At 52.5% G+C, this 27855-nt stretch overlaps 1 protein-coding gene across 1 annotated transcript; it reads left to right on the top strand.

The window, feature by feature from the left end:
* CD5 (CD5 molecule) lies at positions 1-27855 on the top strand. Its single transcript, XM_029059497.1, has 10 exons — positions 1-177; positions 13403-13441; positions 14836-15177; positions 15383-15445; positions 19349-19651; positions 21172-21462; positions 21561-21686; positions 23604-23657; positions 25932-26078; positions 27391-27855. Exons 1-10 carry the CDS (start codon positions 126-128, stop codon positions 27477-27479), a joined length of 1506 nt encoding a protein of 501 aa, XP_028915330.1. The 5' UTR covers positions 1-125; the 3' UTR covers positions 27480-27855.

Raw genomic sequence — 27855 nt, 5'->3', positions numbered from 1 at the left:
TTCAAACACAGGTGACGCACAGCCCCGCTGCCGGGAGGGCCACTGCCTGCTCCTTCTCCCCGGTGCCCCTCCGTCCTCGCCCTCTGGGTGCCGAGCCCCTCACTGGCACCAGCGGCCCCGACCCCATGGGGCTCCTCCGGCCTCTTCTGGCTTTGTTGCTCCTGATGGGGTTGCCCGGTGAGTACGTCGCGGGGGGCGAGGAGGGAGGTGGGGGTGCGCGGGGCCAGGGGAGCCTCCGAGCCTCGTCAGAGTTCGCCCTCAGAAAGTCCCAGGGGCAGCCGTCCTGTCCCCCTCTGGGGAAAGACAAACCTTCAGGCTCTTCCTTTTACAACTCAGAAGTTTCTTTTCCACCCCAAGGTACTTGCCTGCTCAGCCCGAGCAGGGGAGTGTCCACCTCCCAGCCCCGTCTCCTCCGCCCACCCTGCCCCTCACCTTGACCCTGGATGTGACCCTGACCCTAACCTAGGCCCTGGCACTGACCCCGCCCCTGGACTTGACCCTGGGCCCAGCCCCTGCCCCTGGCTCTGGCCCCAAGCTCTATAAACCAAGTGAGATTTTCCCCGCGGAGCTGCTGTGGGGCTCAGCTCTGCTTGCCGGAGCTTTCTGCAACCTCCCGGCCCTGGTCCGTCTTAATTGAGGCCTCTGACCCATCCGTGCACACGTCTCTCCCCCAACTGCATTTTTCCCTTGACTCCAGCCTCCGGCTCCACCTCCGGCTACCGCGGCCGGGGAGTAGACTGGGACGGGGAGGGTCCGGGACGCCAGAAATCCCTTTCGGCCACCACTGGGCCGAAAAAGCCTGAAGGCTCTCTGACCTCTATGCCCCCGACTCTGGGTGGCCAGATCGGCTAGGGGTTTGGGTCTCCACCCGGCAGCAACAGCAGCAGTAGTAGTAATAATATTTATTAAATGCCTACTGTGCGCAAAGCACTCTACTGAACACCGAGAGTGAACACATGGGAGAGAATTAGTCAAGGTGACCCCTCAGGGGCTCACAATCTAAGCCTGATAAGGGGGCTCTGGGATCCCCGGCCCTACCCAGAGAGCAGCCCAAGACCACCTGGCCTCTGGAAGAGGGAACAGAAGAGAGGGAGGGGGTCCTGTTCAGTTCCAGGCTTGCCGTTCCCTTGCACTGTTCGGTCGGGGTCCCGCGGGCTGCTAGTGTCTCGGCCACAGTTTGGGGAAGAAGCGACGGGGGAGGGCTCGGGGGTCCCCGGGCTGTCTGACCCTTCGGGTCTCAAGAATCCAAGGGGCTGAGCACTCGAGGATAATAATAATGATAATGGTATTTGCTACACGCTTACTACATGCCAAGCACCGTTCTAAGCGCTGAGGTAGATACAAGTTAATCAGGTTGGATACAGTCCCTGCCCCACATGGGGCTCACAGGCTTAATCCCCATTTTACAGATAAGATAACTGAGGCCCAGAGAAGTCGCCCGAGGTCACAGAGCAGACACGCGGCGGAGCCGGGATTAAAACCCGGGTCCTTCTGACTCCCAGGCCCGTGTTCTATCCACTAAGCCACGCTGCTTCTCAGGATGAACACTGCCCTTAAAAAGGCTGGGAAAACACCTGCTCCCTGCAAACCAGCCGCTTCGGGGGAACGCTGAGAGAGGGAAAGGCAAAGAGGAGGAAGCTGGTAATCTAAAGTGAGGTCGGTTTCTTAAGGAGAAAGGAGGCCCTGGACAGCGGCGAAGATCCCCTGCCCCAATTTGAGCCACATCCAAGGGCTTTTCCAAAGGTGAAGGGAACCAGGGGACCACGCAGGTGCCTATGCACGTCCGTATCCATGTGAGCACACATGGAGATCTTGGACGTAAGAACACGTACGTGTATTCGCCGTGCAGGCCGATGATGGAGTGCAAGTGTGCAAAGGTGTGTCCGGCTGTATCACGGGGAACGGTCCTCTCCTCTGCATGAGCCATCTGAAAGACCCTGCCAAAATGCCATGTCTGCCGAGGGTGCTTCCTTCAATAATAATAATAATAGAGATGATGATGATGGTACTTGTTAAGCGCTAACTACAAGTCAAGCAGTGTTCTAAACGCTGGGGTAGATACAAGATAATCAGGTTGTCCCACGTGGGGCTCACAGTCTTAATCCTCATTTTACAGATGAGGTAACTGAAGCACAGAGAAGTTAAGCGGCTTGTCCACACAGCAGATAAGTGGTGGAGCCAGGATTAGAACCCACGTGCTCTGACTCCCAAGCCTGTGCTCTTTCTACTAAGTCACGCTGCCCTAAGGAGAGAGTCCTTTGGGAACCCATTCGCACTGACCCCCTTTGAGGCTGTACCTTAGTCTCGAATTTTCTCTCCAAGTCCCATTTGCTTTCACAGAAGTTCTGGGAGGATGGGAACAAGGATTACGTTCCCATTTTACAGATGGCAAAACTGAGAATTCAAGGGTGTCCCGGCTACATGCTGTTACTCTGCTCCATCCACCGCTCTGATTCCTGGGTACCCACCCGCGGGTCAGCTCCCCAAGCTTCTCCCCGACTCTTTGTTGACCCCTGGATTCTCTACCTATCAGCCCAGCATGGCCAAGCTAAACGAGAATCAATTCAGCTTTTCACATCTTAAACCATCTCCCAGCCCCGCCTCGCCATCAGGCTGTATTTCATTTTGGCGCCTGACTCCGGCTAGACTGTAAACTCCTCGAGGGCAGGAATTATCTCTATTTACTCTACTGTCTACTCTTTCAAGCCCTTAACATGGTGCTGTGCACACAGTACGCGCTAAATGAATACCACTGGTTGATTGACGGCAGCGCTGTCGGAGACCAAACAGACTCGTCCGGGTCCTTGGATCCCGGGTCACCCCGCCAATCCCCCTACCACTGAGCTCACCCTCCTAAAACCGGCCTCTCGGGCTCGGGGTTCCAGGCCCGCTCTGGAGCCCTCTCGGGTGCCCAAAATGGCGGAGATGGAGTAACGGCTCCTTCCTGCCTGCCCTCGGGGAGCACCAGGCTGGGTGCTGACACTGAGGCTCACTTCCGCCTCCTTTCAGGTCTAGAGGGGCAGAGGAGACCGAGGAACAAGCCCGTCGTCTCCAGAGAAGGCCCTCCCCAGGCCGAGGCGGGGTCTGAGGAGTAAGGCCGGGGATGGCGGGAGGCAGAGGGGTCCCCCCGATAGGGCACTTGCACATCTCTGGGTTCCACTACAAAGGAACGGGCAGAAAGTCTGAGGCTCTGCTTCCATCTTTGACCTCTCCAGAGAAAACACTCCTTGTCTCTCCGGTCGCTGGGGAAACAAGCGTGGCCCAGCGGATAGAATCGGGCCCGGGAGTCAGAAGGACTTGGGAGTCAGAGGTTTCTCTCTCACCAGAAATGGAGGATCTGGCTTTCGGGCCCAGGGGCCGCAGGCAGTGGGGTAAACTCTGGAGGATGGAGCCCCCTGCACCCTGGGGACCCCCAAAGCACTGCCCCTAGCCAGCACCCTGCGCCCAGGAGGCTGGGGGCACACGGTGGAGGGGACCTGGAGGGAGGGAGAACAGAAGTCGCCCGCAAGAGCTGTCGCACTGTCCTCCCCGCTCTAGATCTCTGGAGTGACGGCCGGATGCTCCGCCCTTGCCCAAGTGCCCCCGACACATACAAGTGGGCATGAGCCTTGGGTTCTAATCCCGGCTCCACCACTTGTCTGCTTTGTGACCTCGGGCAAGTCACTTCACTGCTCTGTGCCTCACTTATTTGTAAAATGGGGATTAAGACTGTGAGCCCCACCTGGGACATGGATTGGGTCCAATCTGATTAACCTGTATCTACCCCAGGGCTTAGAACAGTGCCTGGCACATAGTAAGCGCTTAACGAATACCATCATCATCATCATCATCGTCATCCTGAAGGCCCAGAGGGTAATGGGGAGATCAGACCACATGTAGGGATGATGATGATGTTGGTATTTGTTAAGCGCTTACTATGTGCAGAGCACTGTTCTAAGCACTGGGGTAGACAAAGGGGAATCAGGTGGTCCCACGTGGGGCTCACAGTCTTCATCTCCATTTTACAGATGAGGGAACTGAGGACAAGAGAAGTTAAGTGACTTGCCCACAGTCACACAGCCGACAAGTGGCAGAGCTGGGATTCGAACTCATGAGCCCTGACTCCAAAGCCCGTGCTCTTTCCACTGCGCCACGCTGCTTCTCATATCTCACTGATGTGGGATTTGCTGTGGAGGCCCCTGGAGGTGGTTAATCCTTCAGGGTTCTAGCTTGGCTTCCGAATTGGCTTTCTGGGACAGCAAAGCCCAGGCTGGGAGCTCAGAGGCCTGGATTCATTCAATCAATCAATCAGATCATCAATCAGTGCTATTTACTGGTTGCTTATTGTGTGCAGAGCACTGTACTAAGCACCTGGGAGACTATGTTAGAGTAAGTAGCCATGATCTCTCGAAGATCTTAAGATAATAATTGTGATATTTGTTAAGCGCTTGCTACATGTCAGGCCCGGTAATAATAGTAATAATTGTGTTTTTTGTTAAGCGCTTACTATGTTTCAGGCACTGTTCTAAGCGCTAGGGTAGATACAAGCAAATTAGGTAGGACACAGCCCCTCTCCCGCATGGGGCTCACAATTTTAATCCCTATTTTATAGATGAGGTAACTGAAGCATAGAGAAGTGAAGTGACTTACCCAGGGCCACTCAGCAGACAAGTGGAGGAGCCGGGATTAGAACCCATGACCTTCTGACTCCCAGGCCCGTGCTCAATCCACTACACCAGGCTGTTTCCCCAAGCACTGCTTCTACTAAGCGCTGGGGTAGTTAGGAGGTAATTGGATGGGACACAGTCCCTGTCCCATCTAGGGCTCACGGTCTTCATCCCCATTTTACAGATGAGGGACTTGAGACGCAGAGAAGTGAAGTAACTTGCTCGAGGTCCCACAGCAGACAAGTGGTGGAGCCGGCATTAGAACCCAGATCCTCCTGACTCCCGGTCCGTGCTCTATCCACTAGGCCACAACAATCTAGTCCGGGCTCTGCCCCTGACCTGCAGGACGACCCCGGGTATATGTCTAACAACAGTCCCCCACGGGGGGGGAGGCCCTCAAAACCCCAGCAGATGGTGGTGGGAGCTGGTCTTTCGCCCAGTGCGCAGATGGAAAGGGCAAGGAACGGGCAAGGTGGCGGTGGGCAGTGTCGGGGGAACCTCAGAGAAAAGCCACCACCCCACTTCGCCCAGCTCCCCAACCCCGGCCGTTCAGTCGCGGCTGCCCAAAAGGTGCCATCTTTCAACCAGTCGATCAATTTCATTTATTGAGCGCTTACTATGTGCAATCCCTAAATGCTTGGGAGAGTAAAATACAATAAGAGTTGATGGACATGACCTCTGCCCTAAAGGAGGAGCCAGACTAAATTACAGATGGGAAAGAGGCGGCGTCATTCTGAGGGTGATGAGTTGTCGTTCGATTCTCCACAGCCCAGTTTTGCTAACTCTGTTGTTCTGTACTCTCCCAAGCGTTTAGTACAGTGCTCTGCACTTAGTAAGTGCTCAGTAAATACGGTTGGTTGATTTTGTTCCTCAGTTTCCAGATCTGTAAAATGGGGAGAAAAAATTACTGCCCCTCTCCCTGCCTCGTCAGACTTCCGCGGGGGAGTGTGGAAATCCTCAGCAGGGTTGGGCTCTGGAGACGAGCCACTGGATGAATTCCTGGGGAAAAGCGGTACCTGGGTCTGTCTCCTCCTCCTTCCTCTCGCTAAACGGGAAAGGACTCGGTGGCCTGGTCTCAAATTGGTTCTGATCCCGGCTCCGCCATTTGTCTGTTGGGTGATCTTGGGCAAGTCACTTCACTTCATTGTGCCTCAGTTTCCTCATCTGTAAAATAAGGATGAAGACTGTGAGCCCCATGTGGGACATGGACTGTGTCCAACCTGATTATTTTTTATCTACCTCAGTGCTTAGAAGAGTGCCTGAGACATAGTAAGTGCTTAACCAATACCGTTAAAAAAAAAAAGTTGGGCTGTTCTCAGCGGGATCAGTGAGGCCAGAGCAGTCACCCTGAGCATTTCCACCTCCCTCTTTGACCCAGGGCCCTGCAGCTCTAGTCGCCACTAGGCCCGTGCCCATTTGTACGTCGCGGAGCATCTGGGCAAGGACCGCAGGCGGCCCGCTCATCCCCGCAGAGATCTAGAGCGGGAAGGGCAGGGCGGCAGCTCTAGTGGGCGCTTTCCTGTCTCGTGTGCCCCCGGCCTCTTGAGTGCAGGGTGCTGGCCTTGGGCAGTGCTGGGAGGACATCCCCCAGGGGGCAGGGAGCTGTGATAAGGGTGGCCCTGACAGGGGACTCTATTTTCCAGAGCTTACCCCCCCGCAGCATCCCCCCCGAAGCCCGAACGCCAGATCCTCCATTTTAGCGAGAGAGAACCCGCCGGGCCAGGACTGAGCGGGTCCCAAGATGGCAGCCAGTAGGCCTGGCCCACTTTAGTTTCCAAGGGACACGGCTGCCCCCTCCCTGCTTCCTGACGTGGGTCAGTCGGGTGATGGCCACAGAGGGACGGAAGCCAGAGGGGCTGCTGGTAGCTCCCGCCCATTCTCTCCCCCCTTACCTCATCTCACGCAACGCCCCATAACTGACCGTGTCCTCCTCCCGCAGTTGCGTTAGCCTCGGGTCAGCACTGGAGGTGAGCCGATAGGCAGTCGGAGCCCTCGATGACCCCTCCCGGGGCTCCTCTCTCTCTCTTACCCCTCCGCTCCCGGACGGTACGGTTGGTCTCAGACTTCAAACTCAGAAGTAGGAATTGGCATGACTTATCCCGACCCCGATCCCTCCCTGTCTGGTGAGTTAAGCCCTTGGGCATCCAAAGCAAGTGGGGCGGGGGTCCCGGGGCCACTCCCAGAACAGGCCTCTGCCCGGTGGGTGAAGGATGGCCGGGAACAAGGGGAACTGAGTGCTGCTGGGAAGGGAGCGGGGGGTGGGGAGGGGGATGGCAGTGCCCCCAGGCCTGGGGGAGAGCTCCTTCTACCACTGTGGTGGGGTCTCCAACCTCCGGCCTCAGTTTCCTGCTGGAATCCCTGGTCCGCGCTCCCCGGCTGGGCCTCCCCTCCAGGGCCGTCCCTCTCCTAGGGAGTGAGGTCCGCGGCCCCATTCAAGCTGCCACGTCCCGGTCCCGCCCCAGACGGCTGTAATAATTATAATAATAATAATTGCGGTATTTGTTAAGCACTTACTATATGCCGGGCACTGTACTAAGTGCTGCGGTGGATACAAGCAACTCGGGTTGGGCGCGGTCCCTTTCACACGTGGAGCTCGCAGTTTTAGTCCCATTTTATAGACGAGGTAACAGGCACAGAGAAGTGAAGTGACTTGCTCAAGGTCACAGAGCAGACGAAAGGAGGAGCCGGGATTAGAACCCAGGTCCTTCTGGCTCCCAGGATCGTGCTCTATCCACCAGGGCACGATCCTTCTCGGTGTCTACCGCCTCTGGCCCCCATCCAGGGACGGGCCTGACAGAGGCCAAGGGGCTTTTTCCCCAGCTTTGAGGAGAGAATTGCTCAACCATCTTCTCAGGACTCATTAGCGGCAGGGAATTGTTGTAGTGTACTCTCCTAAGCATTTAGTACAGTGCTCTGCACACAGTAGGCGCTCAACAAATACAATTGATCGACTGACTCTAAACTTCCATCTTACCCGCTAGACTGTAAGGTCTTTTTGGACAAGGACCCGTCTACCTACTCTGTTATACTAAACTTTCCTGTGCGCTTAGCACAGTACTCTTCACACAGTAAGCACACAATAAATACCATCGACTGATCTCTGACTACCAGCCACCATAAGAGAAGTGGCATGGCCGAGCTTGGCTTAGCGGAAAAATCCCGGGTTTGGGAGTCAGAGGTCACAGGTTCTAATCCCGGCTCCGCCGCTTGTCAGCTGTGTGACTTTGGACAAGTCACTTCACTTCTCTGTACCTCAGTTGCCTCATCTGTAAAATGGGGATTAAGACTGTGAGCTCCACGTGGGACAACCTGATGACCTTAGAGGAGCAGCGTGGCTCAGTGGAAAGAGCCCGGGCTTTGGAGTCAGAGGTCATGAGTTCGAATCCCAGCTCGGCCACTTGTCAGCTGTGTGACTGTGGGCACGTCACTTAACTTCTCTGTGCCTCAGTTCCCTCATCTGTAAAATGGGGATTAAGAGTGTGAGCCCCACGTGGGACATCCTGATTCCCCTGTGTCTACCCCAGCGCTTAGAACAGTGCTCGGCACATAGTAAGCGCTTAACAAATACCAACATTATTATTATTGTATCTACCCCAGTGCTTAGAACAGTGCTTGGCACATAGTAAGTGCTTAACAAATACCGGCATTATCATTATTATTGGTAGTAGTAGAAAGAGCATGTGGCTGGGAGTCAGAGGACCTGGGTTCTAATCCCGGCTCCACCGCATACCTTCTATGGGACCATAGGCAAGTCATTTAATTTCTCTGAGGCTCAGTTCCCTCATGGGCAAAATGGGGTTTTAGTTCTCCCTCCTACTTGACTTTGAGCCCATATGGGACCTGATTATATTGTGTTATATTGTCATGGGTTCGAATTCCGGATCTGCCACTTGTCAGCTGTGTGACTCTGGGCAAGTCACTTCACTTCTCGGTGCCTCAGTTACCTCATCTGTAAAATGGGGATTAACTCTGAGCCTCACGTGGGACAACCTGATGACCCTGTATCTACCCCAGCGGTTAGAACAGTGCTCTGCACATAGTAAGCGCTTAACAAATACCAACATTATTATTATTATTATCTACTTCAGCGTTTAGAACTGTGCTGAAACCTAGTGAAAGCTTAACAAATACCGCAGTTATTATTAATAATGATGATGGTATTTGTTAAGCGCTTACTATGTGTCAAGCACCGTTCTAAGCCCTGGGGCAGATACAGGTCAACGAGTTGACCCATGTGGAGCTCCCCATTTTACAGATGAGGTAACTGAGGCACAGAGAAGTGAAGTGACTTGCCCAAAGTCACACAGCTGACCAGTGGCGGGGGCAGGATTAGAACCCAGGTCCTTCCGATTTCAAGCCCATGCTCTTTCCACGGAGCTACGCTGCTTAGTATGTTGAGGTGGAAGATCTCCCTGTTCGAGGAGAGCCGTGGTGTGGAAGGGGCTGACAGCACCGTTGTACAGAGTCCAATCTAGTCCCGCTAGATTGGAAGCGCCTTGAAGGCAGGGATCGTGCCTACCAACGCTACCGTATTGTACTCTCCCAAACCACATGGTAACCGCTCAATAAATTCCACTGATTAATCAATTGAGCCCAAGGGCAGCGTGATCTGCAGAAAGCAACTGGGCTTTCTAGTTCTGCCTATTCCCCTGAGGATCTATGTCTTTGGGGGAATATCATTTATTTGTGCTCCAGTTTCCCCATCTGAAAAAGATGATAATCCCTCTCTGTTATGATAGGACAAGGCTAAAATTTGCAAGTCAATCAATGGAGTTTACTGAGGGCTTATTGTGCGCAGAGCACTATCCAAAAGCTTGGTTGAGTACAATGCAACGGAGTTGGCGGACACATTCCTTGCCTATAAGGAGCTTACAGTCTCGAGGGCCAGACAAACATTGAAATAAATTACAGATACAGGAATGGCCGAGCATAAAGATATGTACACAACTCCTCATTCCAGGGGGGAAGAAAGTATCAAAGTGGCTAAGGCCATGGAGAACACATGGCAGTGTCCTTTGATTTTTTTGGAAAATAAGGTGCTCTAAAAGGTCAAGCTATTATTTTCAATGAGTGCTCGATGCCCAGTAAGCACTTTTTAAATACCATCATTTGCTACTTTATTCTGTCCTGTTCTGGGGACGTATGAGTTCAGATACACGAGGGCGTGAGGAGCAGAGTTGTCATGAACTAGATAATAATCGTGATTTCCCAAGCCCAGTCCTGCAGAGCTGAATTTACACCTCCTTCAAAACCTGGGAGAATCGGAGAAGCAGCTTGGCTTAGTGGAGAGAGAGCCCCGGGTCTGGGAGTCACAGGATCTAGGGCCTAATCCCGGCTCCACTGCGTGTCTGGTTGTGTGAACTTCGTGCCTCAGATATCTCATCTAGAAAATGGAGATTAAGGCTCGCGAGTCATAAGACTGTGTCCGTCCTGATTACTGTGTATCTGTCCCGGAGCTTAGTACAGGGCCTAGCACATAGTAAGCACTTAACAATTGCCATTAAAAAAAAAATTTGGTCCCAATAGAGGAAGAGGCTGTCTGGAGCTCACGTCCTTAGAAAAGACTCCCTTGGTCTCTGGGTGAGAGACAGTTTGGGAGGGAGGGGTCGGAGAGTGAGGCTGGGAACGTGTTCTTAGGTGGCGGAGGTTGGAGGGCACCTGATCCCCTTATCTGACCAGTTGAGCCTGGGGGGTCTGCTGAAATTTAGGGACCACTGCTTTGCGCAAAGGGTAGTTGAGACCCACCATGGGGGTTCACTGGAGGGAAACTGTACTAACCATCTCTGGCTGAGGGGAGGAACATGGATGAGGCATTTTAGTGCCTGGGGAAGAAAGAAATCAGGTCTCCTGCACCTTCTACAGATCAATCAATCAATCGATCGATCGATGCTACTTATTGAGCACGGCGGGCAGAGACTGTGCTAAGTGCTCAGGAGAGTGCGACAGAGTTGGTAGACGTTCTCTGCCTACGAGGAGCTTACAGTCTCGCGGGGGAGACAAACATTAAAGTAAATTATGGATAGAAATAAGTCAATAGTATTGCCTGAGCGCTTCCTATGTGCAGAGCACCATACTAAGAATTTGGGAAAGTACAATCACGATAATAGTAATAACTGTGGTATTTGTTTAGTGCTCACTGTGGGATGGATACAAGCAAATCGGATTGGACGTAGTCTCAGTCCCACCTGGGGCTCCCAGTCTCAGTCGCCATTTTACAAATGAGGGAACTGAGGCCCAGAGAAGTAAAGTGACTTACCCAAGGTCACACGGCAGACAAGTGGTGGATCCGGGATTTAGAACGCACGACCTTCTGACTCGCAGGCCCGGGTTCTATCCTCTATACCAGGCTGCTGCACAGTACAACAGAATTAGCAGAAGTATTTTACTCTCCCAAGTGCTTAGTCCACAGCTTTTGAGGGAGCCACAGGACCACTTCAGTGGTTCAGATGCTTTCCACCCCCAGCTCAGCTCTGCTCCTGGTCTCTCTCCCACCCAGCCAACAGTTACCTCAGAAATGGGCGCGGCGGGTGGAGAAGCCTTGGGCCGTGGGGTCTTTGCCCTTCCAGTGCCAACTTGGGCCGGGAGCCAGGGAACAGAGATAATGATAACAATAATAATAATGATACTAATAATGGTATTTGTTAAGCGGTTCTTCTTTGCCAACTACTGCACTGAGCGCTAGGGTTTGACCTTGGGCAAGTCGCTTCACTTCTCTGGGCCTCGGTTACCTCATCTGTAAAATGGGGATTGAGACAGTGAGCTCCACGTGAGAAAGGCACTGTGAACAACCTGATTTGCTTGTATCCCCCCAGTGCTTATTACAGTGCTTGGCACATAGTAAGCACTTACCAAATACTATTATTATTATGGTAGAAAAAAAGATAATCGGGTCAGACATAGCCCCTGTCCCATACAGGGATCACAGACTAAAGGCAAAGGAGAACAGATTAATCTTCATTTAATCTTCATTTTACAGATGAGGAAACTGGAGTCCGGGGAATTTAAGTGATTTGCCCAAGGCCACAAGGCAGGCAAGTGGCAGAGCAGGGATTAGAACCCAGGTCCTCACCTTGCAGGCCCGAGCTCTTTCCTTTCAGTCATGTGACTTCCCAAGGTGGGAAGTGGGAGCTGGTGGCCCAGGGAGTTGCCGGAGATGAGATTGCTGCCAGTGTTGGCCTGGAGCAAGAAGCCTCTTTAGTTGCCACTGTAGCTGGCAATGTAATAATAACAATAACTTTGGTATTTGTTAAGCTCTTACTATGTGCCAAGCACTGTTCTAAGCGCTGGAGTAGATACAAGGTCATTAGGTGGTCCCATGTGGGGCTCTCAGACTTAATCCCCATTTTACAGACGAGGGAACTGAGGCCCAAAGTTGAAGTGACTTGCCCAAGGTCACACAACTGACAAGTGGCGGAGACGGAATTAGAACTCGTGCCCCCTGACTCCCAAGCCCGGGCCCTTTCCGCTAAGCCACGCTGCTTCTCGGATGTAGCGAGTGCCCCACATGTGATCGGACCCGTACCCAACCTGCATACCACGGGGCCCTTGCCCTCTAAGGGCAGCCTTTCTAAGGGCAATCACAGACAGGGAAGGAGGTGCTTCGGAGCAACGTTTTCTTATTTGGGGGCCATTATAGCTTTTTTTAAAAAGGTGCTATTTGTTAAGTGCTTACTATGTGGCAGGTACGGTACTGAGCGCAGGGGTAGATACAAGCTAATCAGGTTGGACACAGTTCATGTCCCATGTGGGGCTCACGGTCTTAATCCCCCTTTTGCACCTGAGGTAACAGAGACACGGAGAAATGAAGTGACTTGCCCAAGGTCATACAGAAGACAAGCGGCGGAGCCAGGATCAGTCAGTCAGTTGAGCGCTTACTGTGCAGAGCACTGTACACGGTGTTTGGGATAGTACATTATAACAATAAACGGACACAGTCCTTGCCCGCAATGAGTTTACAGTCTAGAGGGATTAAATAAATAAATAAATAAATAAATAAATAAAGATGGCATTTGTTAAGCGCTTACTATGTGCAAAGCGCTGGGGGGATACAAGGTGATCAGGTTGTCCCACATGGGCCTCACAGTCTTGATCCCCATTTTACAGATGAGGTAACTGAGGCTCAGAGAAGTTAACTGACTCGCCCAAAGTCACACAGCTGACAACTGGAGGAGCCGGGATTAGAACCCATGACCTCTGACTCCCAAGCCCGGGCTCTTTCCACTGAGCCACGCTGCTTCTCTGGATTAGAACCCGGCTCCTCTGATTCTCACCCTGAGTATTTTTCCACGGGGCCACACTGCTTCTCTGCCTTACTGAATTTGATTCTCTCTTCAATGCTCTTTTTTTCCAAAGTTTTACTGCAGAGGCCACCTGAGAAGTGGGCGCCCCCTCCCAACCTTCATAGCGGTAGGGCGAAAGGGTGAAGACCCTTCTCCCCATTTTACAGACGAGGAGACCGAGGCCCAAAGGGTAGAGCTAAGGAGAGCCTGGGAAGCGACGGGGCCGCTTATCTGACCTCCCACTGGCTGCACGGGTCTCGATGCTGCTTTCCGGCAGGAGGAGAAGGCCGCGGCTCGGGCTGGGGGAAGGGGAGCAGGGGGGGAACGGGACCCTCAGGGACCCAGAAGCCATCGACGGGAAACCCGTATGGTGCGAACGAGCTCGAGAAGCCCGAGAGCAGCACTGCGGGTGGCGAGCCTGACGTCCCGGCAGCCTCTCCTCCCTCCTCCTGACTCTCCTTTGCCTTCTCTCCGCAGCCGCTTCGTGCCATAGAAGACCACGAGAGGATGGCTCAGGTCAGTAGCAGCAGCGAGAGTCCTGCTGGGTGATAGGCAGGTGTGGTCATCGTCATCCTCAACGGTCACGAGCGTTCTCCGGCCACTGCTCTGGACCGTCCGGGGGGCCGGTTCCGGGGGCCGGTTCCCAGGGGGGTGACTGACGCCCTCGCCCACATTTGCATAAACAGCAGACGGGGCACATCGAGGCCCCGGGCCCCACATACACCCCTCCGCGAATACCGCAGCCTCGCATCTCTTCCCTCCCCGCCCCCATGAACACCCAGCTCGTATTCACACATTCACACTGCACCACCCCGTACACTCCGCCTTATTCTCATTTGGCTTTTTTTTGAGAGAATCTGGAAATATCAGCAGCTCACATAGGAGCAGAACCTGGTTTGTGCAAGTGCTCTGCCGGGATTCGGCCCCGGCACCTAATGCTCCAGTTCTGGCACCTATCACCCGAGGCCGGGGAACTTTTTTAAATGACTTGCGTTACGGTCTCTACGTTAGGTGAGACGCTAACAGATCCCCGAGACCCAAATACCCCAAGACCCAGGGAGCAGCGTGACCTAGTGGATCGAGCCCTGGCCCGGGAGTCAGAAGAACCTGGGTTCTAATCATGGCTCTGCCATTGTCTGCCGGGGGACCTTGAACAAGTCACTTAACTACCTTGTGCCTCGGTCACCTCATCTGTAAAATGGGGATTAAGACTGTGAGCCCCATATAATAATAATAATAATGTTGGTATTTGTTAAGCGCTTACTATGTGCAGAGCACTGTTCTAAGAACTGGGGTAGATACAGGGGAATGAGGTTGTCCCACGTGAGGCTCACGGTCTTAATTCCCATTTTACAGATGAGGTAACTGAGCCACAGAGAAGTTAAGTGACTTGCCCACAGTCACACAACTGACAAGCGGCGGAGCCGGGATTCGGACCCATGACCTCCGACTCCCAAGCCCGGGCTCCTTCTACTGAGCCACGCTGCTTCTCTATGGGACATGGACTGTGTCCAAATTGATTAGCTTGTATCAACCCCAGCACTCAGAACAGTGACTGGCACATAGTAAGCGCTCAACAGATACCATCTAAAAAAATTAAAAACCCAAAAACGTAAGGCGGCAGATGGCACATCAGGCAGGAACAGTAGAACCTTCACTCTTCAAACCTCCCTACCTCTTCTCCTGCCCCACCCTTAAGATTAGGAGCCAGAGGAGAAGTTTCGGGGCCTGACCCCCTCCCTCCTAGTAAAAATCACATTTTGCACAGTGGGTGGAAAAGGAGGTCGAGAGGAACAGCAGAGTGGGAGGAGGAAATAAAGCAAAAAAAACCTAAGTCGGTGAGCGGATGAAGGTGGGAAGAGAGAGCCAGATGGGGATCCGTGATCTTCCGACCTGTTTTGTCTCCTCAGGGTCGTTCTCAGTCAGACTGAGAGGCTCCAGCTCCCATTGTCAGGGGGTCCTGGAGGTGAAGAAGGATGGTTCCTGGAACAGTGTGTGTCTGGAATCCTGGAAGCAGAATACTTCCCAGAACGACCAGTATCTGGGGTCCTGGAATCGGACTGGATGGAATGGTGTCTGCAAAGAGCTGAACTGTGGGGAGGCCTTGATTGTGGGGCACCCCCTGGATTTCCCCGGTTACGAAGAGCAGTCCCAGCGAATCCTCTGCCATGGCCAACAACTTTCCTTTTCTAACTGCAGCTACCAACCCCCAAAGAGCAGCTGTCCCAAGCATCTCACCCTGGTCTGTCTAGGTACGGTAACTGAAGCTCTCCCCTCACCTGATCGCTAATCTCTGAGCCCCGTGTGGGTCAGGGACCGGGTCTGATCTAATCGTATTGTATGATTGTACATGCCAAGCGTTTAGCACAGTGCTCGGCAAATAATAAGAGCTTAACAAATGCCACAGTTATTCATTCTTTTTCCCCATTCGCTCACCTGATCTTCTTCCCATTTCAGAGCCAACTCCTGCCTCACCTTCGCCCACAAGCCCCCAGCCCACCACCCAGCCTAAACCCACCGGTAAGAAAAGTCAAAGACTCCTTAAACCTTAAACCGTGAGCACCTTTTGGGACGGGGACTGTGTCCCACTTATCTTGAATCTACCCCATTGCTTAGTACAGTGCTCGGCACATAATAGGTGGTAAACAAATACTTTATGGTTATTATTATTAGTGTTATTATCATTGTTATTATACCCAACAGGAGGGCGTGAGCGTGGCGTAGTGGTTAGAGCCCGGGCCTGGGACTCAGAAGGTCCCAGGTTCTAATCCCGGCTCTGCCGCTTGTCTGTTGTGTGACGTTGGACTTCACTTTTCTGTGCCTCAGTTCCTTCATCTGTAAAATGGGGATGGAGACTGTGAGCCCCATGTGGGACAGGGACCGTGTCCCACTCGCTTTGCTTGGATCCACCCCGGCGCTTAGTACGGTGCTTGGCACTTACAGCTTAAAGAATACCATCATTATTATCGTTATTCCTGTGTCTGTCTTATGGTCTCCCAAGCGCTTAGTACAGTGCTCTGCACACAGCCGATTGCCTGTCATGACCTGTAAAGAGGAGGTGAGGGAGAGCCGGGCAGACACTTCCCTCCCTTCCAGCAGGGGGCAGCAGGGGGCAGCAGGGGGCTGTTTTCACGGTCACTTCCACCTCCCGCCTGGAGGGGCAGCAGAGGCCGGAGGAGAGGCGGAGCCGCTCTGCCCCCTCATCATGGCTATTAATAATAATAATAATAATAATTTTGGTATTTGTTAAGCGCTTACTATGTGCAGAGCACTGTTCTAAGTGCTGGGGGAGATACAGGGTAATCCGGTTGTCCCACGTGAGGCTCACAGTCTTCATCCCCATTTTACAGATGAGGTCACCGAGGCCCAGAGAAGTTAAGTGACTTGCCCACGGTCACACAGCTGCCAAGCGGCTATTCACGAGCGAGGGGACCCTAGCGCCTCAGATCACCCCATTCGGCCGTTCTAAGGGCCTCATGGGTCCCCGCGCGGGTCCCTTGGAACTTGGTTCTGCCTTAGCCTATAAAGGGGTCAGGCCAGATCTGACGCCAGAGAGAGCCAGTTGAGTCACTGTAGGCTCAGCCCTAGGGCCCGCAGGATGGCAGGGTGGCATTGGAGGAGAAAGGAGAACATTTTCCACCCACTCACTTGAGGCGTTTGAGCCGAAGTCATTTCCTGTCAACAAATCATAGAGCTGAACAGCCTCATCCGGCACCAGAAACCTTCGCCTTCGTCGGGGGAGGGGGTAAGGTCGCTTTCGCCGAGGGTACCGGACCACCGCAGGCCAGGAGCGGATCTCCAGGGGGTCCCTCCGGTGCTTCCCCTTCCGCTTCTTCCGCTGCTGCAGATACTTCTGGCTCCCTACTTATTCGGAGGTGAAAGCAGGCGGGGCTTCTGGTGGAGGAGCGAGAGGGCTGGGGCACGGTCATTAATCATGGCTGGCAAGGAAGGTGTCACCAGCTTAGCGCGTCAGAAAGGCCCGATACCGGGAGCTTGTTGGATACTAGGGTGGAGCCAGTCCGGCCTCAAACCGAGGCCGGTCCAAAGCACAACAGGAAGCCAAGGGGGTTCACCTCCAACTGGAAGCCCACCCAGAGCCTGGCAAGCACCAGGCTCCTGGGGTCTTTCTCCCGACAACGGCAAGGACAACGAGAGACAGATGGACAGGCTAGCTAGGATAGGAAAATAGATGGATCGGTAGATAGATAGACACACTGACACGGATAAGCAGATGGTGGATAGGAGGACATTCATTCAATAGTATTTATTGAGCGCTTACTATGTGCAGAGCACTGGACTCAGCGCTTGGAATGGACAAGACATATGGATAGTGATAGAGGCACATTGACAGATGAATAGATGAATTCATATAGTTACTGACAACAGATGATAATAATAACAATGTTGGTATTTGTTAAGCGCTTACTACGTGCAGAGCACTGTTCTAAGCGCTGGGGTAGATACAGGGGAATGAGGCTGTCCCACGTGAGGCTCACAGTCTTGATCTCCGTTTTACAGATGAGGGAACTGAGGCCCAGAGAAGTGAAGTGACTTGCCCACAGTCACACAGTTGACAAGGGGCAGAGGTGGCATTCGAACCCATGACCTCTGAGATATATAAGTAGGTGGTGGATCGGTAGGTGGAGAGGTGGGTAGGTGGGTAGATGGATAGATATATAGACAGGTAGACCCACATCCATTCATTCAATCGTATTTATTGAGCACTTCTTGTGTGCGGAGATAGCTAGATGGATAGGTGGGTAGCTATAGAGTGGAAAGAGCATGGATTTGGAAGTTAGTGTTTGTGAATTCCCAGCTTCGCCACCCGTCAGCTGTGTGACTGTGGACAAGTCACTTAACTTCTCTGTGCCTCAGTTACCTCGTCTGTAAAATGGGGATTGAGACTGTGATCCCCAAGTAGGACAAACTGGTAACCTTGTAGCTATCCCAGCGCTTGGCACATGGTAAATGATTAACAAATACCATCATTATTATTATACAGATGGATAAATAGGAGGATCATGGATAGGTAGGTAGATAGGAAGGTAAACGGAAAGGCAGATGGATAGGCAGGTAGATGAAGAGAGAGGTAGACAGAGAGAGACGGATCGTTATGGGCGGGGAAAGTGTTTGCGAATTTGGTTGCATTGTCCTCTCCCAAGAGTTTATTACAGTGTTCTGCGGGTAGGAAGCGCTCAATAATACCATCGATTGATAGGTGGATAGAGGTAGACAGGCAGGCAGATGGGTAGATGGTGGATAAGTAGGTAGAGAAATTCATTCATTCAATCGTATTTATTGAGCGCTTACTGTGGGCAGAGCATTGTACAAGCGCTGTGCGATGCAAGAAGTAAGTAGGAGAAGCAGCGTGGCTCAGTGGAAAGAACACGTGCTTGGGAGTCCGAGGTCATGGGTTCGAATCCCTGCTCTGCCACTTATCAGCTGTGTGACTGTGGGCAAGTCACTTACTTCTCTGTGCCTCAGTTCCCTCATCTGTAAAACGGGGATGAAGACTGTGAGCCTCACGTGGAGCACCCTGATTACGCTCTATCTACCCCAGCGCTTAGAACAGTGTTCTGCACATAGTGAGCACTTAACAGATACCGACATTATTATTATAAAATAAATGAGTAGATCCACAGACATAGAGATGGACAGGTCGATAGATGGGTAGGTGGGTGGATAGAGACAGACAGGTGAATCATATATAGGGAGGTAGAAGTGGATAGGTAGGTGGGTAGGCAGTGGATGAATAGAACAGTGCTTAGCACATAGTAAGCGCTTAACAAATACCGTTGGTATTATATCTAGTCTAGACACGGCGGCAGATAGATGGATAAGAGACTGTGAGCCCCAGTTTAAGTATGGAACAGGGAATGTGTTGGGCTGATGAACTCCTATCTCCCCCAGATTTTAGAACGGTGCTTGACACACAGTAAGAGCTTGGCCCTGACTTGCTTCCTTTGTTCTTCCCCGCTCCAGCCCCACAACTCTTAGGTACATCTCTGTCAGTTATTTATTTGCATTAATGTCTGTCTCCCCCCATCTAGACCGTAAGCTCGTTCGTTCGTTCATACAATCGTATTTCCCGAGCACTTACTTTGTTCAAAGCGCCGTACGATATAACAACAGACGGACCCATTCCTGCCCTCCGCGAGCTGACGGTCTAGAGACTGGGGTTGTGGGCAGTGCAGGGAAGCTCGCCGTGGGCAGGGAAGGGGTCTGTTTATTACTGTAATGCACTCTCCCGAGAGCTGAATACGGTGCTCCGCCCTCTGTGAGCGCTCAGCAAATAAAATTGAATGAATGAATAAATACTGGTTAAATCTCCTTGCTGATCTGAGAAAGTCCAGCCAGATCTCTGTCCCAAAAGCACATCAGCCACGGTCTCCCTCGGCCTCTCCGTCCCTGTATTTCTCCCAGGCAGCCCGGGGCTCTGGCTGATGAGGGGAGACCACCACTGCATCGGAGAGGTGATCTTCTACGACGGAACCACCGTGGGCACCATCAGCTACATTAAAAACGCCTGGAACCCAGCCCGGTTGGACTTCATCTGCCAGAAACTGGCCTGCGGGAAATACCTAGAAGTCTTGGAGGATAAGGAGGCGAAATCGAGCTTACCGATCAGTTGGGAGATGGTTAATGGGCCGTGTTGGAACCTCCGCACCTGCTTCAACAAAAGCAGCCCCCAGAAGGGCACCCGGTCCCTGGCTGTTGTCTGCTCTAGTGAGTGTGGGGGCCCCTCTCCCATTCGCATCTGGGAAACTCTCTCTCTCACCCACCCCGGGGGTTTCGGCGGGACACACGGGTCCGTGGATCCTTACTACTTCTCAGTATGGTGTAGTGGGTAGAGCACGGGCCCGGGAGTCAGAAGGTCATGGGTTCTAATCCCGACTCTGCCCCTTGTCTGCTGGGTGACCTTGGGCAAGATACTTCACTTCTCCGGGCGTCAGTTACCTCACCTGGAAAATGGGGATGGAGACCGTGAGCCCCAGGTGGGACAGGGACAGCAACCCGATTTGCTTGCATCCATCCCAACACTTAGTACAGTGCCTGGCACACAGTAAGCACTTAACAGACGCCGTAATTATGATTATTATTATTACTCCATTTAGTTTCAGGATCCCACAGTTGCTGAGGAAATCAGGAGGGCCCTGGGACCGAGCCAGTGCCGTGTCACAGGGTGGGGAAAGGATACGCTCTGGGAAATGGTGGCGGGGGGTGGCTGGGCTACACCTCCAAGGGGCAAAACTCTGCCACTTGTCTGCTGTGTGAGCTTGGGCAAGTCACTTCACTTCTCTTTGCCTCAACGCCATCATGTTAACCTTGTATCTACCTCAGTGCTTAAAACAATGCTCGATACAGAGAAAGCATTTAACGAATACCATAAATAATTACTGGGAACTGCAGCTTCAACAGCTGAGAAGCAGCATGGCCTTGTGGAAAGAGCACAGTGCTGGGAGACAGAGGATCTGGGTTTTAAATCCGGCTTTGCCATTTGACTGAGTGACCTTAAGCAAGTCGCTTCCATTCTCTGGGCCTCAATTTCCTCATCTGGAAAATGGGGATTCAGTACTGCTCTCTGCTTCTTAGACCGTGAGCCCAGTGATCACCTGACCTGAGCTTTTATCTACCCCAGGGTTTAGTACAGTGCTTGACACATAGTAAACACTTTAACAAACACCACCATTATTATTAGAGGGAATAATACTAAATTATTGTTGTTATAGGGAAGCAGCATGGCCTAGTGAATAGTCCAAGGCCCCTGGAGTCAGAAGGACCTGGGTTCTAATCCCAGTTCTGCCATTTGTCTGCTGTGTGACCTTGGGCAGATCATTTCACTTCTCAGTTACTTCATCTGTAAAATGGGGATTAAACCTGTGAACCGCATATGGGACAGGGACTGTGTCCAACCTGATTACCTTAGAACAGTGCCTGGAACATAGTAAGAGCTGAACAAATACCACCACCATCATCATCATTATTATTATTATTAGTTTTATCAGCCATAGGGTGGGAAGAGCTGACCAGGGCCAGCGATTACCCCGAAGGCCGGAGGGCAAAGGCCAGTAGGTTCCCTTCCCGCTTCTCAAGAAGCGGGTGCCCCATACTGGGCTGCCATCCGGGGTACAGAGATGGGCTGGAGAGCCGGGGATCAGGGGCCGGATGATTGAGCCAGTGGAAGGAAACTCAACCCAATCCCCCTCGCTCTGGTCCTCTCCATCTCCGCGCTTTCCCCTTCTCAGATTTCCAGCCAGAAGTGAAAAGCAGGCTGACGGGTGGAACCAGCCACTGCAGCGGAGTCGTGGAGGTCTTTCACAAGAGCAACTGGAAAACTCTGGGGAAACTCAACGGTGCTTCATTGTGGGCGGATGTGTGTCAGCGGCAGGAGTGTGGAGCCCTCATCTCCCAAAAGACACTGCAAGATTCCAGCAGAAAATTCCAGGAGGTGGTCAGTTGTCCGAGAAAAGAAAACCTCTCCCAGTGTTACACCTTCGAGGCTTGCCCCTCATCCTGCCAAGGCGTCATTGTGACGTGTAAGTGCCGGCCCCGCTCCCGGGTCGGTTCTGGGGCTCTTTGCTGAGGGGTTGGGCGGTGGTCCCTTCGCCGGACGAGCTCTGTTTCCTCCTCCCAGGTCAGGATCCGAACCCAGCCCCCTTGGGCGCCGGCACCGTGATGAGCATCATCTTGACGTTGATTCTCCTGGGGCTCTTCTTGGTCATCTGCGGCCCTCCGGCCTACAGGAAGATCGTCAAGAAGTGTAGGTGGCCACGACGCCCTCCTTTGGGGCGGCAGCCTCCTCGTCTCTCCCTTCACCGGATGCTTTTCCCTGCCGTTGGCGGGGAGGGAAGGGGGAAGGCGGCCACAGCCCATCCTCGGAGAGAGGTCTCCGAACTCTCCGGACAGGGGCGGTGACCCTGGGAGACCGGAGCGGCTCCTGGGCGGATGCTTCCTTCCAGTACTGTGCCAACCCTAACTCTATCCCTGGACTAGGGCCATAAGTTAGGGCATAGACCCCGGGGCCCTTCTTGGGTGGGGAGATGCACGTAACGCAGGAGGACACAACTCTAATGGCTAGAGCACAGCCCCGGGAGTCCGAAGGACCTGGATTCTAATCCTGGCTCTGCCACTTGTCTTCAGCGTGACCTTGGGCAAACCACTTAACTTCTCTGCGCCTCAGTTACCTCATCTGTAAAATGGGGATTACGACTGAGAGCGCTATATGGGACAGGGACTGAGTCCAACCCCATTACCTTATATCTACCCCAGCGCTTAGTATTCTGCCTGGCACATGGTAAGCGCTTAACAAAACCACAATTATTATTATTATTATTATTATTATTATTCAGGCAGGAAGGGATACGGGTTGGCCACGTTGTAGGATGGAAAGAGGGAGGAGAGTCGTTTTTCAGGAGGAATAGAGTATTGACTGCATGAGGAAAGGCAGCTCAATCCAAAAATCAATTGCTACTGTCCCTGCCAGGATTCTTGGATTCAGCTCCAAACTCTGTCATTATCATGCTGTGGGGCCAAGGGACTTTCCCTTGCCCTCTCTGTGCCTCCACTTCCTCCTTAGGAGTATAGGTCGCAGTAAGTAGGGACTGAGCTTTGGACACCTTTGGGATGTAGTGGAGTGGTGGATTAATCAATGGTATTTATTGAGCACTTACTTTTTGCAGACCACTATACTGAGCACTTAGGAAAGTACAGTATAATAGAGTTGGAGACATGTTCTCCCCCTCTAGACTGTAGGCTCACTGTGTCTATTATTATATTGTTCTCTCCCAAGCGCTTAGAAAACAATAAGCTCTTTGCTCACAGTAAGCGCTCAATAAAGACGATTGAAAGAATGAACAAACACGTCCCCATCCATAAAGAGCTTACAGTCTAGAGGAATGATGGAGGGTAAAGGATGGAGGAAATAAACACATCACGAGTAGCGCAGAATATTCTCTAGCATAGGGAAGAGGTAATTGAAGCCTCCAGAGGGCTTAGATCGATTTCTGGACAACAGCTTCATGGGCTAAAGGACTGGACGGGGGGTATTCAGTGTTGTTCCTCCGCTATACCTCCGCTAGACAATGAAGCACATGGGAGACAGGGATTAACTTGGATCCACCTCAGAGCTTAGTACAGTACTCTGCACACAGTAAGCGCTCAATAAATACGATTGATTTAGGGGAGGAATTCCAGATGGTTCATCCATTATCATGACAACAGATAATCGCTCTCCCCCACTTCAAATCCTTATTGAAGGTACATCTCCTCCAAGAAGCCTTCCCCGACTAAGCCCTCCTCTCCTCCCGCTCCCTTCTGCATCGCCCTGACTTGCTCCATTCATTCACCCTCCCTCCCATTCGCACAGCACAGATATATATCTGTAATTTATCTATAATTTATGTATATTAATGTCTGTCTCCCCCCGTAGACCCTGAGCTCGTTGTGGGCAGGGAATGTGTCTGTTTGTTGCTGTATCATACCCTCCCAAGCGCTTAGAACAGTGCTTTGCACAGAGTAAGCGCTCGATAAAGCCGACTGAATGAACGAGCGAATGAACGGATGTGACTTCGATGCTTCCTCTAAGCATCTTTGGTCAGCCCGGGACTGTGGGCGGGATGGACCATCGGGGAGGCTGACTGGAGCACCTGCTTATTATGCTCTTATGTTCCCCGTGCAGTTCGCCAGAAGAAGCAGCGTCAATGGATCGGCCCCACGAGAATGAACCAGAACGGTAAGCGAGCTCTGAACGCCGGGCCCCTCGCTTTCGGGGAGGCCGTCCTGGGCCCCGGACGGTGCCCCGTGATGGCCTCCGGTGGGCCGGAGGTGGGGGGCCACCGGGGTGACGTTGCAGCTTTGACCCAAGTCGGCTCCGGAGAATGCTCGGGGCCTTTTGATCTCCGCCGCTCCTTTGACGAGTGTTTGCCGCTCAGTTGTGGTCATTTGAAGCTCTGACACCTGCAGGAGTGGTTAAGTGGTTTGTGGTCACTAAGACCTCAGATGCTGAGGTGTAAGGGCTGGCCCTCCATCTTCCTTGTCACGGTCTCTCGGCCTGACGCTGTCCACCGAGGCACCCCACCCGACTCTCTCCAAGGGGCCGATTCCTCTTCGTCGTCATCTTCGTCATCATCAACGGTATTTATTAAGCGCTTACTATGTGCAGAGCACTGCGCTAAGCCCTTGGGAGAGTATAATACGACAGAGTTGGCAGATACCTTCCCTGCCCACAACGAGCTTGCGGTCTAGAGGTGGAGACTGACATTAATATAAAAGAATAAGAATAAGAATGTTGGTATTTGTTAAGCGCTTACTATGTGCAGAGCACTGTTCTAAGCACTGGGGTGGATACAAGGTAATCAGGTTGTCCCACGTGGGGCTCACAGTCTCCATCCCCATTTTCCAGATGAGGTCACTGAGGCCCCGAGAAGTGAAGTGACTGGCCCAAAGTCACACAGCTGACAAGTGGCGGAGTCGGGATTTGAACCCATGACCTCTGACTCCCAAGCCCGAGCTCCTTCCACCGAACCACGCATGACCTAGTGCATAAAGGACAGCCCTGGGAGTCAGAAGGACCTGGGTTCTAATAATAATAACAATAATAATAATAATAATGGTATTTGTTAACCACTTTCTCTGTGGCATCCACTAATAACAATGTTGGGATTTGTTAAGCGCTTACTATGTGCAGAGCACTGTTCTAAGTGCTGGGGTAGATACAGGGTAATCAGGCTGTCCCACGTGAGGCTCACAGTTAATCCCCATTTTACAGATGAGGGAACTGAGGCACCGAGAAGTTAAGTGACTTGCCCACAGTCACACAGCTGACAAGTGGCAGAGCCGGGATTTGAACCCATGATCTCTGACTCCCAAGCCCGGGCTCTTTCCACTGAGCCATGCTGCTTCACTACTGGGGTAGATACAAGCAAATCAGATCGGACCCAGTTCCTGTCCCACATGAGGCTCAGTCTCAATCCCCATTTTACAGGTGAGGTAACTGAGGCACAGAGAAGTGAATGACTTGCCTAAGGTCGCACAGCAGATAAGTGGCGGAGCTGGGATTAGAACCCAGGTCCTTCTGACTCCCAGACCCGTGCTCTAGCCGCTAGACCACACTGCCGCCACTTATCTGCCGTGTGACCCTGGGTGAGTCGCTTTTCTGTGCCTCAGTTCCCTCACCTGTAAAATGGGGATTGAGACTGTGAGCCCCATGTGCGACTGTGCCCAACCTGATTATTCTGTTTCTACCCCACTGCTTAGTACCGTGCCTGGCACGTAGTAAACACTTAACTATCATAAGAAAAGAATAATTTATAATGTATAACTCTCTAGCATCCTAGAGAGAGAGAGAGAGCGCATTCACGGTTAGAAGTCAGCATTTCAACACTGTGGGAAATCTTCTTGGATATTTTACCCCCAAATTCCACCCTTTCCAGCTTCTCCCAGAGACATATAATGCCCAGAATCTGCCCGCTCCCCGACCTCCGCCCCGAGACCTCGCCCCACAACAGTGGAGCCAGCGTCTTCCTGCCAAGGACAAAGCACCTTCCCTTTTCCGCCGGGAGAAGAGAGTGATGGGAAAGAACAATGTCCAACAGACCAACGGATTGGTGGAATCCAACCCCTAAGGGGCTGGAGACTAGTCAAGAAGCGGCATAGTCAGAAGGTCACGGGTTCAAATCCCCACTCCACATCTGTCTGCTGGGTGACCTTGGGCAAGTTACTTCGCTTCTCTGGGCCTCAGATACCTCATCTGTAAAATGGGGGTTGAGACCGTGAGCCCCTCCTGGGCCAGGGATTAAATCCAACCCGATTTGCTCATATCCACCCCAACGCTTTCTCTCGTGGCTGACACGGCGTCAGCGCTGAACAAATACCATTACGATGATTTATCGAGTGCGTACTCCATGCGGAATTAGAAGACGGGTTCCCTGCCATAACGAGTTTACAGTCTAGAGGGGGAGATAGTCTAGAAGGGGAGTAATAAACAGCTCTTCTCGCTCTCATTCAGTGTCGTTCCATCGCAACCAAACCATGACCGTCCGGCCCCAGGTGGAAAACCCCGGAGTGTCCACCACAGAGAACGACTACAGCCACACACCCAGGAACTCCAATCTCTTGCAGCCTCCCAGGAACTCCAGCCTCTTAGCCTATCCAGGTAAGAGTTGGTGAGACTCGCCGCCCACGTTGTTAAAAGCTTCTATTACACGTCTCAGCTGGACCTCAGGCGACGCGTGGGCACTAAGACACTGAGGCGGAGGCGCCGCCCCTTCGCCTTGCTTGTCACGGTCCCTCGGCCCAACCCCGTCCCTCGTGTCAGTGATGTCGACCCCGAAGTTGCCCAGACCGTGCTACGTTCTCAGAAGCCCCGTTCACCCCTGATAGAAAGATCCCCTCTCTCAATCCGTCTGTTCTAAGGGCCAGATCGAGGGAGGCTTATCCTGCATAATATTTATATGTATTAATATCTGTCTCCCCCTCTAGACTGTAAGCTGGCTGTGGGCAGGGAATGTGTCTGCTTTATTCATTCATCCAGTCGCATTTACTGAGAGCTTACTGTGTGCAGAGCACCGTACTAAGTGTTTGGAAAGTACAATTCACAGAGAGAGACAGTCCCTGCCCACAACCGGTTCACAGTCTAGACGGGGGAGACAGACATCAAAACAAGTAAAGAGGCATCAGTATAAATAGAATTAGAGATATATCTGTACACATCAGAACAAGTAAAACCAGCATTAATTCATTGCTGTTTACTGTTGTATTGTACTCTCCCAAGTCCTAAGCACAGGACAATACAACAAGAAACAGACAAGCCCTGCCCACAATGAGCTTACGGTCTAGAGGGGGAGAAAGACATTAATATGAATAAATAAATAAATAACAAATATGTACATAAGATGGAATAATAATAATGGAGAGAAGCAGCGTGGCTCAGTGGAAAGAGCCTGGGCTTTGGAGTCAGAGGTCATGGGTTCAAATCCCAGCTCGGCCACTTGTCAGCTGTGTGACTTTGGGCAAGTCACTTCACTTCTCGGTGCCTCAGTTACCTCATCTGTAAAATGGGGATTAAGACAGTGAGCCCCACGTGGGACAACCTGATTCCCCTGTGTCTACCCCAGCGCTTAGAACAGTGCTCGGCACATAGTAAGCGCTTAACAAATACCAACATCATCATCATCATCATTAATTGTGGCATTTGTTGCAAGACACTGTACTAAGTGCGAGGAGGAATACAAGCAAATTGGGATGGACACAGTCCCTGTCCCGCATGGGGGTCGATGTGATTTTAGGAGGGCTTTGAGGGACAGCGGCGACCCATCAGATATGAAAGGGGAGGGAGTTCCCGCTCAGAGAATGTGGGCAAGGGGTAGGCGGCGAGATAAATGAGATGGATCTGCTGCTGATCTGCCGCTGCCTCCGGATCTAATAGCCCGAATACCCCCTTGAAAAATGGTCTTGGCCTTTTCCAGCTCTCGAGGAGGCCCTGACGCAGACCTCCAACGCCCAGGACAACTCCTCCGACAGCGATTACGACCTGCACGGGGCCCAGAGGCTGTGACTGGAGACCTCCGCCCTGGCTCGGGGGCCTGAACGAGGACCGAGGCGGGCAGAGGCCGAGCCCGGCCCCGGCTACCCTCAGGCCCGCAGCTTCCCCCTTTCCAGGTAGACCCTTCTCGGTACGGCACGGAGGACGCACGGCAGATCTCGCTAATTTTCAGGGCAAAAGTCAGGAAATGCAAAAGAGCGGTGAGGTGGGCGCTGGACTCGGCTGAAGGGATGGATCGCTTTGCCCCACCCTGAAATGTTTGCCACCTGACAGTTCCCCGGCGACGGATTGGGTCGAGGAGCTGGGATCCAGGGGAGACAGCAGAGGGAGAAGCAGCGTGGCTCAGTGGAAAGAGCACGGGCTTTGGAGTCAGGGCTCATGAGTTCGA

This window comes from Ornithorhynchus anatinus, chromosome 3 (assembly GCF_004115215.2).
Source record: "Ornithorhynchus anatinus isolate Pmale09 chromosome 3, mOrnAna1.pri.v4, whole genome shotgun sequence".
In the NCBI taxonomy this organism is placed as follows: domain Eukaryota; kingdom Metazoa; phylum Chordata; class Mammalia; order Monotremata; family Ornithorhynchidae; genus Ornithorhynchus; species Ornithorhynchus anatinus.
Note: the sequence above shows the minus strand (reverse complement) of the source record. Positions and strands in the feature narration are given on the sequence as shown.

Coding starts and splice junctions, on each gene's coding strand:
- CD5 (XM_029059497.1), top strand. CDS start 126: ATGGGGCTCCTCCGGCCTCTTCTGGCTTTGTTGCTCCTGATGGGGTTG. Junction 21,687..23,603: donor CAGGAAGATCGTCAAGAAGT/GTAGGTGGCCAC, acceptor TTCCCCGTGCAG/TTCGCCAGAAGAAGCAGCGT. Junction 26,079..27,390: donor CAGCCTCTTAGCCTATCCAG/GTAAGAGTTGGT, acceptor GGCCTTTTCCAG/CTCTCGAGGAGGCCCTGACG.